This window comes from Leuciscus leuciscus (genome assembly GCF_965113295.1).
Source record: "Leuciscus leuciscus genome assembly, chromosome: 15".
Taxonomy (NCBI): domain Eukaryota; kingdom Metazoa; phylum Chordata; class Actinopteri; order Cypriniformes; family Leuciscidae; genus Leuciscus; species Leuciscus leuciscus.
In genome coordinates, this window is record NC_138739.1 from 2,449,943 (window position 1) to 2,469,945 (window position 20,003).

The following is a 20,003-nucleotide window of genomic DNA, read 5'->3' on the forward strand; positions in this document are numbered from 1 at the left end:
CTATATGTCTGTCTATTTATATGTCTATCTATCTGTCTGTCTGTCTGTCTGTCTATTTATATGTCTGTCTGTCTATATGTCTATATATCTGTCTATTTATGTCTATCTATCTGTCTGTCTGTCTGTCTGTCTGTCTATACGTATGTATATCTATATGTCTGTCTATATGTCTATCTGTCTGTCTATATGTCTATCTGTCTGTCTGTCTGTCTGTCTATGTGTCTATCCATCCATCTGTCTGTCTGTTAAAACACTTTTTTTTTAACAAACGTTGAACAAATGTATGAATGTTTCAATGAGTAATCATGTTAAATAATACTGACCAAAATAATCTTAATAGTAACCGTATAGCCACTCGTGTGTCAGGAACAGCACACACACACATCTCAGGTCCACAGACAGGGGGCGCCAGAGTTCAGCAAACACACACAGGATGTGGACACACTTGCAGAGAGAATGAAGGAGAGCAGAAAATAAGAGAGTAAAGTCATCAGGTTTGAAACATGGCGCTGAGAGCCGCTCTGCTGAAGAGTATCTGGTACGCCTTCACGTCTCTGGACACCGAAGACAGCGGCAAAGTGTCCAAATCACAGCTCAAGGTGAGACAGATGTGTGTGTGTGTGTCTGTGTGTGAGAGAGAGAGAGACAGGTGTTTGACTGTGCATGTATGTGTGTGTGTATGTTGTGGACTTGTAAACTATAGTATCTCCAGAAGTGTACTAAATCTCACTTTAGTGATGTCTACAAAGTAAAAAGTGATTGATAAAGTGAATAATTCAATCGTATGGATGTAATATTTACTGTACTTATAATATCACCTTTCTGTATTATATGCAAATGTTGTGTACGGTAGTGTTTTCAAGTGCACACTTAATGTTTCCACTCAGTACATCAGAGTATGAGGCTGTAAAGTGACTGAAGTTTTGGTCTATAGTTCAGTCTCATGACTAGTCCTCGTTGAGATATATCTGAAGTGTGTGAAACTGCTGTTCTAGTTAATCTGACTCACGCTCTGTGGCTTTAGACAGATTGGCATCAAACAAAAGCTGCAGTCAGACTCTCTCTCTCTCTCTCTCTCTCTGTGTGTGTGTGTGTGTGTGTGTGTGTGTGCACAGGTTTTGTCTCATAACCTTCACAGTGTGTTGCGGATTCCTCATGATCCGGCGGCCCTCGAGAGACACTTCAGCGACGATGATGACGGTCCCGTATCCAGTCAGGGGTACATGCCTTACCTCAACCAGTTCATACTGGACAAGGTACCGAAACACAAACACTCATGAGACTTGAGTTACGATTCACTGAACGACCAACTTTGTCTCGGATGTTTATCCTAAAATTAGTCCATTAAGTGTTTAGGGCTATAAAAACAGTGTGGAGAAACACACACACACACACACACACACACACACACACACACACACTCAAAGAGCCTCATTCAACACTCATGAGCAGTGTCAGGGAAACTTACTTGCAAAAGTAATGCATTACAATATTGCGTTACTCCCTTAAGAAGTAACTAATTGCATTACTTAGTAATGCGTTACGTTACTTTTGCGTTACTTTTTTTCCACCTGGGCTTGGCTTGGTTTTTTATAAACAAAAAAGTTATATTTTTAGTTCAATTTAAAGACCCTTTCACACCAAAAGAGTAATAATAACCGTAAGGCTGAAGGAAATGTAGATTCACCTAGAGTACAGTAGAGATAGAGTACAGTAGCGTACAGTAGTGTACAGTAGAGATAGAGTACAGTAGATGTAGAGTACAGTAGTGTACCGTAGAGATATAGTACAGTAGGGTACAGTAGAGATAGAGTTCAGTAGTGTACAGTAGAGATAGAGTACAGTATAGTACAGTAGTGTACAGTAGAGATAGAGCGCAGTAGAGTAGAATAGAGCACAGTAGAGTGAGGTAGAGATAGTGTACAAGTGTACAGTAGCGATAGTGTACAGTAGAGTACAGTAGAGCTAGAGTATAGTAGTGTACAGTAGAGATAGAGTACAGCAGTGTACAGTAGAGGTAGAGTACAGTAGAGCTAGAGTATAGTAGTGCACAGTAGAGATAGAGTACAGTAGTGCACAGTAGAGATAGAGTACAGTAGAGTACAGTAGATAGAGTACAGTAGTGTACAGCAGAGATAGAGTACAGTAGTGTACAGTAGAGATAGAGTACAGTAGTGTACAGTAGAGATAGAGTACAGTAGAGATAGAGTACAGTAGTGTACAGTAGAGATAGAGTAGAGAGAGTACAGTAGAGTACAGTAGAGATAGAGTACAGTAGTGTACAGTAGAGATAGAGTACAGTAGAGATAGAGTACAGTAGTGTACAGTAGAGATATAGTACAGTAGAGATACAGTACAGCAGATATAGAGTACAGTATTGTACAGTAGAGATGGAGTACAGTAGAGATATAGTACAGTAGAGTACAGTAGATAGAATACAGCAGTGTACAGTGGAGATAGAGTACAGTAGAGATATTGTACAGTAGTGTACAATATAGATAGAGTACAGTAGAGATAGAGTACAGTAGTGTACGGTAGAGATATAGTACAGTAGTGTACAATAGAGAGAGTACAGTAGAGGTATAGTACAGTAGAGTACAGTAGAGCTAGAGTATATAGAGTACAGTAGAGATAGAGTACAGTAGAGCTAGAGTATAGTAGTGTACAGTAGAGATAGAGTACAGTAGAGATAGTGTACAGTAGAGATAGAGTACAGCAGTGTACAGTAAAGATAGTGTACAGTAGAGGTAGAGTACAGTAGAGCTAGAGTAGAGATAGAGTACAGCAGTGTACAGTAAAGATAGTGTACAGTAGAGGTAGAGTACAGTAGAGTTAGAGTATAGTAGAGTACAGTAGAGATAGAGTACAGCAGTGTACAGTAAAGATAGTGTACAGTAGAGGTAGAGTACAGTAGAGTTAGAGTATAGTAGAGTACAGTAGAGATAGAGTACAGCAGTGTACAGTAAAGATAGTGTACAGTAGAGGTAGAGTACAGTAGAGCTAGAGTATTGTAGAGTACAGTAGAGATAGAGTACAGTAGAGTATGCTATTAGACGTCTTTTAAACGCTAAATTGCTTGCTGGGATGGGATGGAACTTTATTCGCAAGTGTATTAAGTGATATTCCAATTTAAATTCGCAACTTTTTTTAGAAACATAGCGAAACTCAAAATAATTCAGATGGTGTTGCGTTTGCTGTGTGGCCAGGTGACGGAGGGGACGTTCGTTAAAGAAGAAGTCGATGAGCTTTGCTGGACTCTGTGTTCCAAGAAAAACTACCGTCCCGACACACTCCGGGTTCTGACCAATCAGGACGCTCTCCGACTCTGGTGTCTCTTCAACTTTTTGGCGGATGACAAATACCCTCTGGCTCTCGTGCCGGAGGAGGTGAGCTGATACACGTCTCCAACTCCAACCGAACACAGATTCATCATTAGCTGGTCCAGGGTGGTCTTCTGCGCTGCTAAACCACCTTGGACCAGCAACAAACCAGCTAGCATGTTTCAAAAACCAGCTTGACCACCGTAACATCAGCATGAAATCAAAAACAATTCGATTTAGTGTTGAATTTTTTGCAAATTGAATCAACATTGATATTGCGACATTGTTTAAACTTATTTTGTTACAGATCTTGATAAAATTTCACCATTGGTTTATAAGTATTTTGTTATGCACTAACATATCTAATACACTACATACAATAGTTATATATTTTTTTACACACACACACACACACACACACACACACACACACACACACACACACACACACACACACACTCAGACTCACACACACACACACACACACACACACACACACACACACACACACACACACACACACAGACTTGTATAGTTTTTATTTAAATATAGTTATGTATTTATTTACATTTGAATACATTTAAAATATATATAAAAAATCATATATATATTTATGTAAATGAGCTCATATAGATGCAAAAAATATATAAAAATATCAAAACAATTACCTCATGTACTGTATAAGTATTTTGTTATCCTTTTTACAACCATTTAGCATTAAACGTTTCAATGTTATTAAACATTTTTCAGTGTTAAAATTTTAATATAAATATAAACCCATGTTTCATATATATTTATTTTTATATTTATTAAAAAAGTATTTAACAATTTTTAATCTTTTTACAACCATTTAGCGTTAAATGTTGTTTCACTGTTTTTTATATTATTTTTCGATGTTATAATGTAAATATAATTATATATTTATTTTAGTGCTGTCTAATCGATTAGTCGCGATTAATCACATCTAACATAAACGTTTGTATATATACGTTTATATATATATATATGCACACACATTATATTTTCAAACTTTCATGTTAGATGCGATTAATCGCGATTAATCGATAAGAGAGCACTAATTTATTTATACATATGTATGTGTGTGTGTATTATATAAACACAAATTTTATGTTTGTGCAATTAATCGCGATTAATCGATTTGACAGCACTAAAAAATATACATTAAAATAAAAAAGTATTTAGTTAACATTATTAGGCTTTAAACAACCATTCAGCGTTAGATGTTGTTTCAATGTTTTGTAAATGTTTTTCATTATTAAACATGTTTGAATGGGGACGTGTTTTGATAATGCTTCATGGTTTCCTCTGGGATGTTTGTGCTGTGACCCCGGTCAGGCGGAGTATCTGCTGAGGAAGGTGAGCAGTGTGATGACGGTGGAGCTGAGCTGTGTGGAGCTGGAGGAGCTGCAGTCGCGCGACGCTCTGAGCGTGTGGGAGTTCCTGGAGCTGGTGAACGCGGCGGCCGCTAGCCGAGACGCCGACACCGAGAGCCTGTCCATGGCCGTGGAGAAGGTGTATCGAGAGATGGTGGGGAACGTGCTGAAAGAGGTGCGCTGATGTCACTTCCTCTGTCTGATGTGGAAGAATGGGCACCGAAACCCGGTGCCAAAAGGGGCTCTGCAAAAAAAGGCAACATCAGGGGTTTTCGCTCCAGAGGAACATTCTCATAGTTCCTAGAACTATTGGCGGAAGTTCCCGGATTTTGGCGTGTTCGCACCGCAGGAACTAGGAACGATTTTAGTTCTAGGAACTCCTTTTAGAGGAACTAATTTACTCCTACTTCAGAGTCGGTCTAAACCAGCGCTATAGGAACTACCAGTGACGTTAGTGTTCGCTGATTGGCCGAACGCACGTGAAACACCAGAACCGCCATTTAAACACACAGATTATAGCCTATATATTTACTCCAGACTAACTCTACCAACCCTACGCCTGTGTGACGCGTGTGTTTTAAAATAGATGTCTATTTGTACTAATAATATTTTGAATTATTTTTACGCACCTGTGCACCCGGACACATTCCTTGTACATTCCCTGGCAATAAAAGCTGCGTGTGGTTTCAGGGTTACCTGTGGAAGAAGGGACACCTGCGCAGGAACTGGACCGAGCGCTGGTTCTGCCTGAAGCCCGGATCTCTCTCGTACTACGCCAGCGAGGAAGGGAAGGAGTGTAAGGGTGTCATCGAGATGGACCAGAACTGCTGTGTGGAGGTACGGCCAGTGTTTCACTTATAAATGATTAATTGGCGGATCAAAAACAGCCCTGTGACCGACACTGACCACACAACTCAAGCTTTCCCGGAACATACAATGACGTCATAAACTTGACTTGAGCATCATTCACAAGTTTCTGTACAGCCTAGTGTGTTATTCTGTCACGTATATGTGACCCTGGACCTTTTTTAAATTGAGATTTATATATTATCTGAAAGCTGAATAAATAAGATTTCCATTGGTGTATGGTTTGTTAGGATAGGACAATATTTGGCCGAGATACAACTATTGAAAATCTGGAATCTGAGGGTGCAAAAAAATCGAAACATTGAGAAAATCTCCTTTAAAGTTGTTCATTTATGTTCGCGATTGTGCAGCATTCACTCACAGAAATAAATGTTTGATATATTTATGGTAGGAAATTTACAAATATTACAAAATTACGATAATTTTGACCCATACAATGTATTGTTGGCTATTGCCACAAATATACCACGGGCACCGACATGGGACTGATTTTGTGGTCCAGGGTCACATATATCTACGTTGAGACCAAGAATCATTCAGTTGATCGGTGATATTCTCTCACGGACCACGTCGTTCCCTTGTCCATTACATCGATTTCTGATTCTGACTGATGTAACTCCCGTTGCTCCTGTCTCCTGCTATCCTGATTATTATTAGCAGTTTCATCTTCGGGATCTCGTGAGTGTCGAGTCTGAGGAGGCGGGGCGGGAGAAACAACGATCTCCGATATTTTGAATTTGACTGCAGTACCTATCTCAACCACTAGTCATTCTTACAGACTGCACCTTTAAGAAAGCTGATCAAAAATAAATTTGCTGAGGGGCCGATAGCATAACCTCCAAATACATTTTCCCCGCGCTCGCACGATTGTGCGCACACTGACGCGGAGCTTTACGCTCACGCACGAGAACTGAACTGAACTAAAAACGCTTCACTTCACGCACCGTCACCATGTACTAATGCACTTGTTTATGCCAGTTCATTTAAAAACAATGCCGGAACGCAAAAGTCCAAAATCGGACATTTCCCGGGACCGGATCCGTTTCCCACGAGCGCGCGTTTCCCCGTCTGACGCCACGTCTCGCCTGTGATTGACAGGTGCTGTCGGACCGGGACGGGAAGAGATGCATGTTCTGTGTGAAGACGCTCAACAAGACCTTCGAGATCAGCGCGCCGGACTCCAGACAGAGACAGGAATGGATCACAGGTACGATTTCACTCGCAAAAATCATTCTCTCAATATCTAAACATCCTGAGTACGCTTACAAGATTCATCAGATATGAAACTTAATTACACTACATGTGTGTGTGTGTAATTATTAATGAATAATTCACTAGAAAATTGGAAGAAATATTACATAAAAATTCTCAATAAATATTTTTGTTTTTTGTTTTGTTTGCAAGTTAAAAGATGCAATATAATATCAAATATATTTTACAAGTTTTTTTTTATTAAACATTTGTCAATATTATATATATTGTACATTGTATATTAATGTATCATTTAAATTAAGTATATATTAGTCAAAAGACCAGACACACACACACACACACACACACACACTGGTTTTCATCTTATTTGTCCAACAGGACTTTTTCGGTATCTGTTGGATCCTTTATGTCTGATTCTGCATTTTTGTCCTGTGGGGTGCCACAAGGTTCTGTGCTGGGCCCTTTGTTGTTTAATTTGTATATGCTTCCTCTTGGACAGATCATTAATAGTTTTAAAACAATATCTTATCATTTATATGCAGATGACATTCAGTTACTTTTTTCGTTCAAACCTGATAGTCTAGATAAACTGTCAGTTCTACAGGACTGTTTAGTCTCCATTAACAAATGGATGGCAAACAATTTTTTGCAACTTAATAAGGATAAAACTGAATTGATGATCTTTGCTCCTGACAATATTATACCTAAGATTAAGCAGGTTTTGGGGGTTTCAGCCACCTCAGATTGTAGTGAAATGAGAAATCTGGGTGTCTGCCTGGATAGAGCCATATGTTTTAACAGTCATATAAAGTCTGTAGTTCGCTCATGTTTTTACCATCTTAGGAACATTGCTCAAATTAGATCGGTAGTCTCAGTAAAAGAGATGGAGATGCTTGTTCATGCCTTCATCTCGTCAAGATTGGACTACTGTAATGTTCTGTACACTTGTTTGAATAAGTCTTCTATGCAGCGACTACAAGTTGTACAAAATGCTGCAGCAAGGCTTTTGACTGGTACCAGTAAGTGGTCTCATATAAGACCTGTTCTCAAGGACCTTCATTGGCTTCCAGTTGAATTCAGAGTGCAGTTTAAAATTTTAGTTATCACTTATAGAGCCCTGCACGGCCAGGCACCTCTCTATATTCAAGATCTTTTACACAAACATTCACCGGGTCGGCTCTTACGGTCTTCTGTTATGGACCTTCTAATTGTCCCTAGAACTCGTCTAAAGACTAAAGGGGACTGTGCCTTTTGTACTGTGGCACCGAGGCTTTGGAACTCACTTCCATTAGCACTGAGAACTAAGGATTCTGTCAGTTCTTTTAAAAAACATCTGAAGACGCATCTTTTTGGGCTTGCTTTTATTTGACAGCATTGGTTACTTGTGTTTTTGTGTTTTGTGTGTTGTTTTGTTAGATCTATTGTTTGCATGTCTGATCTTTTCTTTTAATTAACAGTTTGTAAAGCACTTTGTGACTTTTTGTCTGTGAAAGGTGCTATATAAATACATTTTACTTACTTACTTACACACACATATATATGTGTGTGTGTGTGTATTTATATTTATATAACTCTTTAACTATATACTGTATATAACTACACACATTCACACACACACACACACACACACACACACACACACACACACATACACATACAGTATATATATATATATATATATATATATATATATATATATATATATATATATATATATAGTATTTATAAATAATTGATGAGAGAACTAGAAAAAATATTTACTTAAAGGGATAGTTCACTTTGAAATTAATTTTTGGTATGTTTTAGCTTACCTCAAGGGCATCCAAGATGTAGGTGTCTTTTTTTCCGCAGTAGTTTCAATTTTGATATTTTTAGGTCAAACCGTTCTTGTCTGTCAGTCATATAATGCAGGTCTATGGTCATTATCTCAAAACACAAGCACAGAGTCCAAATTAAAACAATTCCCCATCGTCCAAATTAAACAATTCCCCATCGTAAGTACACATTGATGGCCTAAGACACGAAACGAGCGGTTTGTGTGAGAAAACGAACAGTATTTATATCGTTTTTACGTCTTATACACAGCCATGTTGAAGTGATCTGATCTGACGTACGCAGACTGATGCATAGATATATACACTAGATGGTGTATATATCTATGCACCAGTCTGCGTACACGTCAGATCAGATCACTTGGACATGGCTGTGTATAAGACGTAAAAACGATATAAATACTGTTCGTTTTCTCACACAAACCGCTCGTTTCGTGTCTTAGGCCATCAATGTGTACTTACGATGGGGAATTGTTTAATTTGGACGATGGGGAATTGTTTTAATTTGGACTCTGTGCATGCTCTTTGAGATAATGACCATAGACCTGCATTATATGACTGACAGACAAGAACGGTTTGACCTAAAAATATGAAAATTGAAACTACTGCGGAAAAAAAGACACCTACATCTTGGATGCCCTTGAGGTAAGCTAAAACATACCAAAAATAAATTTCAAAGTGAACTATCCCTTTAACTTAGCTGCATTTACTTTTGGTTTTAATTTATTTGTTTTTCAATTTATGAATTTTTGGGGGTTTATTAAATGATTAATGATTAAAATCATTATTTTATTAATAATTTACTCGTTTTCTTTGAAAAACTAGAAAACGGAACAAAATTGTTTTCTCACTTTTTTATTGTTTTCCAGTAAAAATATGTAAGTGTCCCATATATATATATACGAGTTCACTCTCTCTCTCCGTCAGCGATGGCGACGGCTCAGCGCTTGTCTGCGTCGGGCCGGTCGTCTCTCCACGAGGAGTTGAAGGCTCGGCGTCGGGATCAGCGTGAGGAGCGAGAGAGGAGGCGTTTGCTGCGGGTGGAGGAGACCCGGCGTCTGCAGGAGCTTCAGGAGGAGCGCGAGGAGCAGCGTGTGGAGCTGAAGCTGCTGAAGGAGGCGCAGATTCAGACACGAGTCTCTCAGAAGGAGGAGGAGAAGAGGAGGAGCAGACAGCAGGAGGAACTGCAGAACACCCTGGAGAAGCAGCTCATTCAGGCGCAGGAGGTACACACACACGCATCACACTTTACTGATACTCTCACATAACGGACTGGTCATTTTATAAATATCACAAAAATAAGATAAAAAAAAATATATATTTAACGCCTCGGTTACAACTGTAATCTCGGTTCCCTGAAGAGGGAACGATACGTTGCGTCAAGATTGATGCTGTGGGAACGCTCTGCGTGATTGCTTCGTGAAGCACTTGTGCACTCAGTCCAATGACGTATAGACGGGTGACGTTATGGCAGGACGCTATAAAGCGCACCCAGACCAAACATTGTCAACTTCTGATAGGCTGAAGCAAGTCGATCACAGGCACGCCGGAAGAATGGCAGCGCGACGCAACGTCTCAGTACCTCTTCAGGGAACTGAGGTTACAGTCGTCCTTTTAAGAGGAACTCGCGTTGCGTCGAGATGACACTGTGGGAACGTCTCTACCAATGCCACCATAGTGACCAGTACCTGTCTGGTGTGAAACCCAGGGGTGAAACCCCAAACTAGGTTGTAAACCCGACGAGTGTGTGCGGAAAGGACCAGCCTGCCTCATCCACTGGCGGAGCTAGGGGATGGCCGTGGTCACCCTTGGTCTAAGCTTGGCCACCCCTCTGGCCACCCCTCTCACAACTGCTGTTTCTGTCTCTTTTTTTATTGACAAAAATTGCGTTTTTTTTAAACGCTGAACCGTCTCTTTAAGACCACAAAAAACGTGAGACTTTTCAGACGCACACTCCAACTTCACCTCAGCGCCAGGCGCAAGTCAAACCAGGGCGGAAATGTGCAAGTGCCGAATGAGCTTCAGCAGAACATCAGACAGTGATATGCACATAGTAAATATAGAGTCAATCTTTCTCAACTGGTGGGTTGCAAGACCGGTTTGAGTAAGTCGAATAGTGTGCAGTCAACAACAAACGTAATTCTCTTTTTTTCTGATGCTACTTTTATTTTAGAAGATGTGTGTGAAAGCTTGTGACACTTATGTCAGATGCTGAGAAAAGTGCGTTGCCCTTATTCAGTTGGCTATCTTCGGTGAGATGAGATGTTGTCCGGCCAAATGTCAGTAAAACGAACTAACTTTTCTGCCATACGGCTGACAGCTGTTGTACTGTGCTGAGGCATCGCCAACTGATGCGACTGATTGAATTTTAGCTGCATGACTGAGTCGTTCAGAACTCGCAGATCAAAAATGGGACGCATTTTTGGGACCCCCATCCTTCTTTGGAACTATGAAATACCGTCTGTAGAACCCGGTTTCCCTGTTGGGGGGGGGGGGGGGGGGGTACATGTTCTATGGCCCCTTTCTCCAACAGGGTTTTCACTTCTTGTTCCAATACCAGAACCTGCTCGGGGTCCACCACGGTGGAAAGGACCCCCATAAACCCGAGCGGGCGAGACCCGAACTGCCGTTTTCTATGGTCTGCAGGACCCAACGAGAAACATTTGGCAGTAGCTTCCATGCTACCAAAAATTCTACTAGTGGTACCAGCCTCTCGAGACAATCAGCCCGACACCCTGTAACGGCGAACCGGCAGGGAACGACCGAACTGACTGCTCTGGGACCCTCCTTGGAGGCGGCGGGCATCATAGGACCACTACGTTTCCGGGTGGACCCTGAGATATGTGCTCACCGGAGACCGCTGCGCCCCGAAACACACGAGGTGGCGGGGTTAGCATAACGGTCCCCTAAGGGCACCAAAGTGAAGCAGGCACCATATAATGAGGTGTTAACCGCTTTACCTCGGAGGAGACTGTCCTCGTTGGCCTGAGCCCTCGGGCATCAGGACCTTTTCCCCAGCAGCCTTCTTGGAAATAATGACGGTCCTCAGATCGGTCTTACCCCCTCGAAGACTGCGTTTGAGAGCGCTTTCCCTGTCCCCAATCTTTCTGTGGGGGAGCACGGGAAGCTATGCTCTGTTTCTGCGTGGCACGGTGTGAGGAGCTGGCTTTCGATGTTTGGGGCCCAGAGACATGAGAGCCAAGGGAGAGGAGTTTCTGGAAAGCGGCCGCCTTTTTTTCTGACTCCTGAAACCTCTCGATGACCAAGTTAACAGCGTCGCCGAAGAGGCCAGAAAGTGACGGGGTGCATCCATAAGGAAGTTCTTATCTCTCTCTTTTATATTGCTCAGGTTGAGCCATAGATGCCTCTCAGTGGATTTAGCCGTCTCCTTGGTGGCCCTGAGAGATAGATCTGTGCCCCGATGCAGTTCAAAAATGCAATTTGCACAATCTGATGCAGGCCAATACCCCCGCCCTCATCCATATCTCCTAACAACTCAGCCTGGTAAGCCTTACCCACTACGGATGAAGTTGTTCTAACTGGCTTAGTGGGTAATACCGGGGCCTTTAGGGAAGATGCTGATTCAGGGGAGAGATAGCTCCCGAGTGTCTCTTCCACATTTGGCATCTCCCCGTAACCGTGCTCTTTATAGTTCGATATAGAGGAATATTTGGATGTTTGTGCACTATAAACTCTATAGGAAACTGGTTTCTCCCACGATCTAGACACCTCGTGTGGAGGTCAGGATAAAATGTACGCCATTGAGGTTGTGAACGAGATGGCAGGAAGCGTTCGTCTAGTTTACTCTTTGTACGGACGTCCTGCTAATCAGCTGGCGAGTCCAGACTTAAAGGCACACTATGCAAGATTTGTACCTTAATATAACAGCTTCGAAATCATTTCGATGGTAAACGAACTCATAGTAGGGCCAATCCATGTGTCGCCATGCCTTCATTGACTAGGCTTGGTAAATGTTTTTATATATGTATGTTTTAATTTTAACTGTGAAGCACTTAGGGCAACAATGTTGCTATTAAATGTGCTATATAAATAAAAGTTGAAAGTTTTATATATGTAAGTCTTAAAGGTACAGTAGCAAAAACAATTATTCTTGTACAACTAAAAGTGGGAAAAACTGCATCAACTGCTCAGAGAGCAACAGACATGAACAGGAAGTCCCATACGAACAGTCAAACTGAACTCAAGCTTGTGTGTGTGTGTGTGTGTGTGTGTGTGTGTGTGTGTGTGTGTCAGGCGCGTGCGAATCTTCGAGCGGAGGTGGCGGTTCGAGATCTTGAGGCCGAACATCAGCGACGGAGAATCCGAGAACTGGAAGATCTTCATCATAGACTGCAAGAAGCTCTCGAGCAACAGATCAGAGCGAGACAAGAAGAAGAGACGTACAGATACACACAGACCAGGTGCACACACACACACACACACACACACACACACACACACACACACACACACACACACACACACCAGAGAGACATAGAGAGAGAGAGAGAGAGAGAGAGAGAGAGAGACAGAAAGGTTGTGAGTGACTCTCAAAGGAAGCACCGCCCTCACACTTAAAAACCCACAAATGCACACACACATTTTCATTTTATATATTTATGCAAATGAGATGTAGATAACGAACAGATCTAGACTTCTAACGCTTTAAATATATACACACATTTATATCGAAACTATTCATTTAAATGAACTTATATAGACCTAAACCGCTATTGTTTATATATATATATGCATGTAAATTAGCGTATATTGATTGGTTGTTTTTATTTAGATGTAATTATAGATTTATTTATATTTAATTTATTGCATATATTTATGTATGTATTATAATAATATAAATTATATCAAATATATAATTATATTAATATTCTAATGATATTATATAATTACAGTAAAAGTAAATGATGTGTTTGATTGATTTTTTTCTATTTAATTTAAAATTATAATATTTGATTATACTTTATTTTAAGGTGTCATTGTTACAGTGTAATTATATATTTAAGTACTGAGTAATATTAATTAACTACATGTACTTACTATAGGGTTAGGGTAGGATTAGGGTTTGGTTGAGGGTTAGTTGCATGTAATTATGAGTAATTTACTGTTATTACTATGGTAAATACATGTAACATATGCAACAAGGACACTGTCAAATAAAGTGTCACCTAATATATTTATATATATCATTGACTTTATTTATGAATTATTTTTTATCTTTAATCAAGTCGCTAAAGGAGGTTTGGACACATTTAGTCCCTGTCTGAATAATAATAAATAAGGCTGTTAAACACAAACACACACACACACACACCCACACACACACACACACACACACACACACACACACAGTATACGTAACACTTCCTGTCAGCTTAGCTTTGGTTTGGTCTAGATAAACGCTGCCCAAATGCTGACGTGTGTCTGCTCAACAGTTTTTACCACATTATCGTCACTAGTTTATCCGACGCACTGATTTCCAACCCTAGCTGTTGTTTTACTTGATAAATAAACATAAAACACAAGTTAAAGGACAAGTTCGGTATTTTACACTTAAAGCCCTGTTTACAGATCGTATCTGATGAAATAGAACGGTTAAGATTAAAATTTGGACACATGCTGCTGTCCCGAGAATTTTAGGTTTATTTCGCTTCCCCCCACCACCCCCACAATGGTTGTCTATATGCACTGGAAGATTCCGTCCTAAAAACACATTAAACTTTCGTTTACAAAGACGTGAAACTCACCGAGTGGTCAGGGGTGTTCACTGATATGTTCCATCAAAAATCGCTGAAAAAGATGCATTCCAACAGGTTTTATCGTAGTTTTTGTCCAGCTCCATTGACTTAATAGGACGTGCTGTGAGACCGCAGCACCTTTACGATATTACTCCGCCGCTTCTTCTTCTGCTTCTTCTGTGTATTCAATGAAATGCCCGTGGTTTGCTTGCAATTGGCAAAGGTGCATTATCGCCACCAACTGGGCTGGAGTGTCTATTATTCAAGCTCTCAACGGAAGAATCACGGGTGTGACGCGTTTGGCAAAATAGGTCCACAAAAGCAAAATAAACCTAAAATTCTCGGGACAGGAGCATGTGTCCAAATTTTAATCTTAACCGTTCTATTTCATCAGATACGATCTGTAAACAGGGCTTTAAGTGTAAAATACCGAACTTGTCCTTTAAGCATTAGTGCTGACATTTAACGCTTCGTTTCTCTTCTAAACGTCTGAGTTACTTAAAGGGTTGGTTCACCCAAAAATTAAAATTCTGTCAGTAATTACTCACCCTCATGTTGTTCCAACCCTGTAAGACCTTCGTTCATCTTCGGAACACAAATTGAGATATTTTTTATGAAATCTGAGAGCTGGATCACTTCTCCATAGGCTTATGGACACTATAACTTGCTGGCCCAGAAAATGCATTAAAGACATTGTTAATATAGTCCAAGTGACTACAGTGGCTCAATCTTAAGTTTATAAAGCGACGAGAATACTTTTTGTGCGCAAAAAAAACAAAAATAACGACTTTATTCCACTATTTATTTCCTTCTCTCTGGGCCTCTAGTTGGTTCACGTAGTGTTTTAGCGTAGCGCGTCTGTGTTGCACGTCACACGTAGGCTCACTATTGGGCGACGCTGGTCATGTGTGTGATGCGTGGTGACGTGCAACACAGACGCGCTGCGCTAAAACATTACGTGAAATAACTCGATGCTCAGAGAGAAGGAAATAAATAGTGGAATAAAGTCGTTATTTTATTTTTTTTTCGCACAAAAAGTATTCTCGTCGCTTTATAAACTTAAGATTGAGCCACTGTAGTCACTTGGACTATATTAACAATGTCTTTAATGCATTTTCTGGGTCAGCAAGTTATAGTGTCTTAGAAGCCTATGGAGGAGTGATCCAGCTCTCAGATTTCATAAAAAATATCTTAATTTGTGTTCCGAAGATGAACGAAGGTCTTACGGGGTTGGAACAACATGAGGGTGAGTAATTACTGGTAGAGTTTTCATTTTTGGGTCAACTAACCCTTTAACACAGCGTAACAAGTTCTGAAGTAGATTTTTTTTTTCAGTGCTAGTTTTCAGTTTAAACACTGTTTTAAACATTTTGCTGATGTGAAGAACCCTTAGCTTTGGTGTTCAGTATTAACACTGATGTTTAGTTTTAGCTACACACATTGACATTAGCTTTATCTGATCTATTTCTGGCATTTAGCATTGATGTTTCTGGTGTTCAGCTTCGTTTATCAGTGATATTTCTAGCGTTTAGCTGTGTTAGCCTTGATATTTCCGGTGTTTCACTGCGTTAGCAGTGATATTTCTAGGGGTTATGCTAGCATTGATATTTCTGGTGTTTATCAATGCTAGCAGTGATATTTCTGGTGTTTAGCTGTTACCATTGATATTTCTAGTGTTTAGGTTTAGTTCTGTGTTTAGTTTGCCATGTATCAGTGTTTAGTTTAGGGCTGGCATTTAGTTTAACGCTAGCGTTTAGCCTGACAGTACTGCTGGTGTTTCCAGGCTGCTGGCGGAGGAGGAGGAGAAGGTGAAGTCGCTGCTAGCGCTGCAGGAGGAGCAGGAGGAGCAGCTCCAGCAAACCCAGCGCGAGAAGCTGGAGCTCAAGCTAGAGATGGACAAGAAGTCCCAGGATCTGGACGAGGCCCAGATGCAACTGGACAAAGTGCGGGCCAGTCGACGCAGAGTGGACCAGGACATCGCGGTGAGCTTGTGTTGTGTTTATCACGTGTTCCTCCCAAGCTAACGGGGAACGTCCTCAGAGCTTGTGGCATCGTTCTCTCAAAGTTATTCCAGTAACGTTAATAGAACGTTTGCTCAAAGTTATCTGGTCTTTCATAATGTTCTTAAGCACAAAAACATTCATGGGACATCGTCCGCCGGTGTGGACTCTAATATAGTTATCGTTATAGTTATCGTCCGCTGGTGTGAACACTAATATAGTTATCGTTATAGTTATCGTCCGCTGGTGTGGATGCTAATATAGTTATCGTTATAGTTATCGTCCACTGGTGTGAACACTAATATAGTTATCGCTATAGTTATCGTCCACTGGTGTGGATGCTAATATACACTCACCTAAAGGATTATTAGGAACACCTGTTCAATTTCTCATTAATGCAATTATCTAATCAACCAATCACATGGCAGTTGCTTCAATGCATTTAGGGGTGTGGTCCTGGTCAAGAATATCTCCTGAACTCCAAACTGAATGTCAGAATGAGAAAGAAAGGTGATTTAAGCAATTTTGAGCGTGGCATGGTTGTTGGTGCCAGACGGGCCGGTCTGAGTATTTCACAATCTGCTCAGTTACTGGGATTTTCACGCACAACCATTTCTAGGGTTTACAAAGAATGGTGTGAAAAGGGAAAAACATCCAGTATGCGGCAGTCCTGTGGGTGAAAATGCCTTGTTGATGCTAGAGGTCAGAGGAGAATGGGCCGACTGATTCAAGCTGATAGAAGAGCAACTTTGACTGAAATAACCACTCGTTACAACCGAGGTATGCAGCAAAGCATTTGTGAAGCCACAACACGCACAACCTTGAGGCGGATGGGCTACAACAGCAGAAGACCCCACCGGGTACCACTCATCTCCACTACAAATAGGAAAAAGAGGCTACAATTTGCACGAGCTCACCAAAATTGGACAGTTGAAGACTGGAAAAATGTTGCCTGGTCTGATGAGTCTCGATTTCTGTTGAGACATTCAGATGGTAGTGTCAGAATTTGGCGTAAACAGAATGAGAACATGGATCCATCATGCCTTGTTACCACTGTGCAGGCTGGTGGTGGTGGTGTAATGGTGTGGGGGATGTTTTCTTGGCACACTTTAGGCCCCTTAGTGCCAATTGGGCATCGTTTAAATGCCACGGCCTACCTGAGCATTGTTTCTGACCATGTCCATCCCTTTATGACCACCATGTACCCATCCTCTGATGGCTACTTCCAGCAGGATAATGCACCATGTCACAAAGCTCGAATCATTTCAAATTGGTTTCTTGAACATGACAATGAGTTCACTGTACTAAAATGGCCCCCACAGTCACCAGATCTCAACCCAATAGAGCATCTTTGGGATGTGGTGGAACGGGAGCTTCGTGCCCTGGATGTGCATCCCACAAATCTCCATCAACTGCAAGATGCTATCCAATCAATATGGGCCAACATTTCTAAAGAATGCTTTCAGAACCTTGTTGAATCAATGCCATGTAGAATTAAGGCACTTCTGAAGGCGAAAGGGGGTCAAACACAGTATTAGTATGGTGTTCCTAATAATCCTTTAGGTGAGTGTAGTTATCGTTATAGTTATCGTCCGCTGGTGTGAACACTAATATAGTTATCGCTATAGTTATCGTCCGCTGGTGTGGACACTAATATAGTTATCGTTATAGTTATCGTTCGCTGGTGTGGACACTAATATAGTTATCGCTATAGTTATCGTCCGCTGGTGTGGATGCTAATATAGTTATCATTATAGTTATCGTCCACTGGTGTGAACACTAATATAGTTATCGCTATAGTTATCGTCCACTGGTGTGGATGCTAATATAGTTATCGTTATAGTTATCGTCCGCTGGTGTGAACACTAATATAGTTATCGCTATAGTTATCGTCCGCTGGTGTGGACACTAATATAGTTATCGTTATAGTTATCGTTCGCTGGTGTGGACACTAATATAGTTATCGCTATAGTTATCGTCCGCTGGTGTGGATGCTAATATAGTTATCGTTATAGTTATCGTCCACTGGTGTGAACACTAATATAGTTATCGCTATAGTTATCGTCCACTGGTGTGGATGCTAATATAGTTATCGTTATAGTTATCGTCCGCTTGTGTGAACACTAATATAGTTATCGCTATAGTTATCGTCCGCTGGTGTGGACACTAATATAGTTATCGTTATAGTTATCGTTCGCTGGTGTGGACACTAATATAGTTATCGCTATAGTTATCGTCCGCTGGTGTGGATGCTAATATAGTTATCATTATAGTTATCGTCCGCTGGTGTGAACACTAATATAGTTATCGTTATAGTTATCGTCCGCTGGTGTGGATGCTAATATAGTTATAGTTATCGTTATAGTTATCGTCCGCTGGTGTGGATGCTAATATAGTTATCGTTATAGTTATCGTCCACTGGTGTGAACACTAATATAGTTATCGTTATAGTCCGCTGGTGTGGATGCTAATATAGTTATCGTTATAGTTATCGTCCACTGGTGTGAACACTAATATAGTTATCGTTATAGTTATCGTCCGCTGGTGTGGATGCTAATATAGTTATCGTTATAGTTATCGTCCACTGGTGTGAACGACAACATAGTTTCATTATATGGCCTTTAGAACATGTTTCTGTTAGCTGTGTCCACACTCATGAACGTGTCGTCCACAGGCCGCCCAGCGTAAACTTCGTCAGGCCAGCACGAGTGTTAAACACTGGAACGTTCAGATGAACCGCCTGATGCACCCCATCGGCCCTGGAGGTTTGTGTCTTTATATGTTTATGCGTTTTGAATGCAACAAGAACATGTGTTGATTTCTATTTTTCTTAAAGAAAGGAGAGCGTCCTCCGGTAATCTTCTCGCCCCTCCGGTCCGCGTCCCCTCCGTCAGCGAGACCGAATCGAGACCTCCAATGAAAGACAAACAGAACAACCTCGAATGTGAAGACAACAGCAGTGGCGAGAACATGGACTGTGGCAACAACGAAAACACAGAGCCGACCGACCTTGACGTTTAATAAACCTGACATAACAGTGATAAACCTGACTAAAAAATGACCTGACATTGCAAACTCAGCTGACTGTGAATGATTCAGAGCTGTAATCATTACTGAAATATAAATGTGTTTTGTTATTATTGTTGTCTGACAGACTCAAGCTGTTTTTTTTGGGTGAAACTTGTGGTTTTACTTCCTGTTTCCTGTGTCAGCAGAAGATGCTGTGCTTGTGTTGAACTGATCTTTATCTCTTGCTCACTGTCTTGAAAGAGAATAAATGATTTGAAAACAAAATGTGAGTCTTTAAAGTGTTTTATACAAGTATGATCCATAACCTTACTCAACAAATACTGAAGAAGCACTATTTCATTCGTGTTAACGTCAATAATGACAATAATCTATAGACCATATCTCCTACATGAGAGAATAATATGTTTTGATCGTTTACTTATATGGATACTAAAAACATTTAACAAACATTTTCAAATCTTTGTACAGACCTTATTTTTTACAGTCGATGGTACAGACGTTCTGTTTTTGTGTGTGTTTTATGTGGCGAACAGCGCCACCTGTTGGCGATGACCGGAAGTGAGCGCGAAAACTCAAAGTAAATGGATACTGT

General features: G+C 40.7%; 1 protein-coding gene and 1 long non-coding RNA gene across 2 annotated transcripts; both read left to right on the forward strand.

The window, feature by feature from the left end:
* The first annotated feature begins 442 nt into the window (after positions 1-442).
* On the forward strand, positions 443-19,675 carry def6b (DEF6 guanine nucleotide exchange factor b). Its single transcript, XM_082138724.1, has 11 exons — positions 443-599; positions 1,116-1,256; positions 3,207-3,386; positions 4,677-4,889; positions 5,405-5,551; positions 6,680-6,788; positions 9,553-9,851; positions 12,880-13,046; positions 16,165-16,363; positions 19,056-19,146; positions 19,218-19,675. Exons 1-11 carry the CDS (start codon positions 504-506, stop codon positions 19,400-19,402), a joined length of 1,827 nt encoding a protein of 608 aa, XP_081994850.1. The 5' UTR covers positions 443-503; the 3' UTR covers positions 19,403-19,675.
* LOC309475859 lies at positions 2,541-3,196 on the forward strand. The gene is made up of 3 exons (XR_014197871.1): positions 2,541-2,747; positions 2,817-2,926; positions 2,985-3,196. It is a non-coding gene; the product is annotated as an uncharacterized lncRNA (long non-coding RNA).
* Positions 19,676-20,003: the final 328 nt, after the last annotated feature.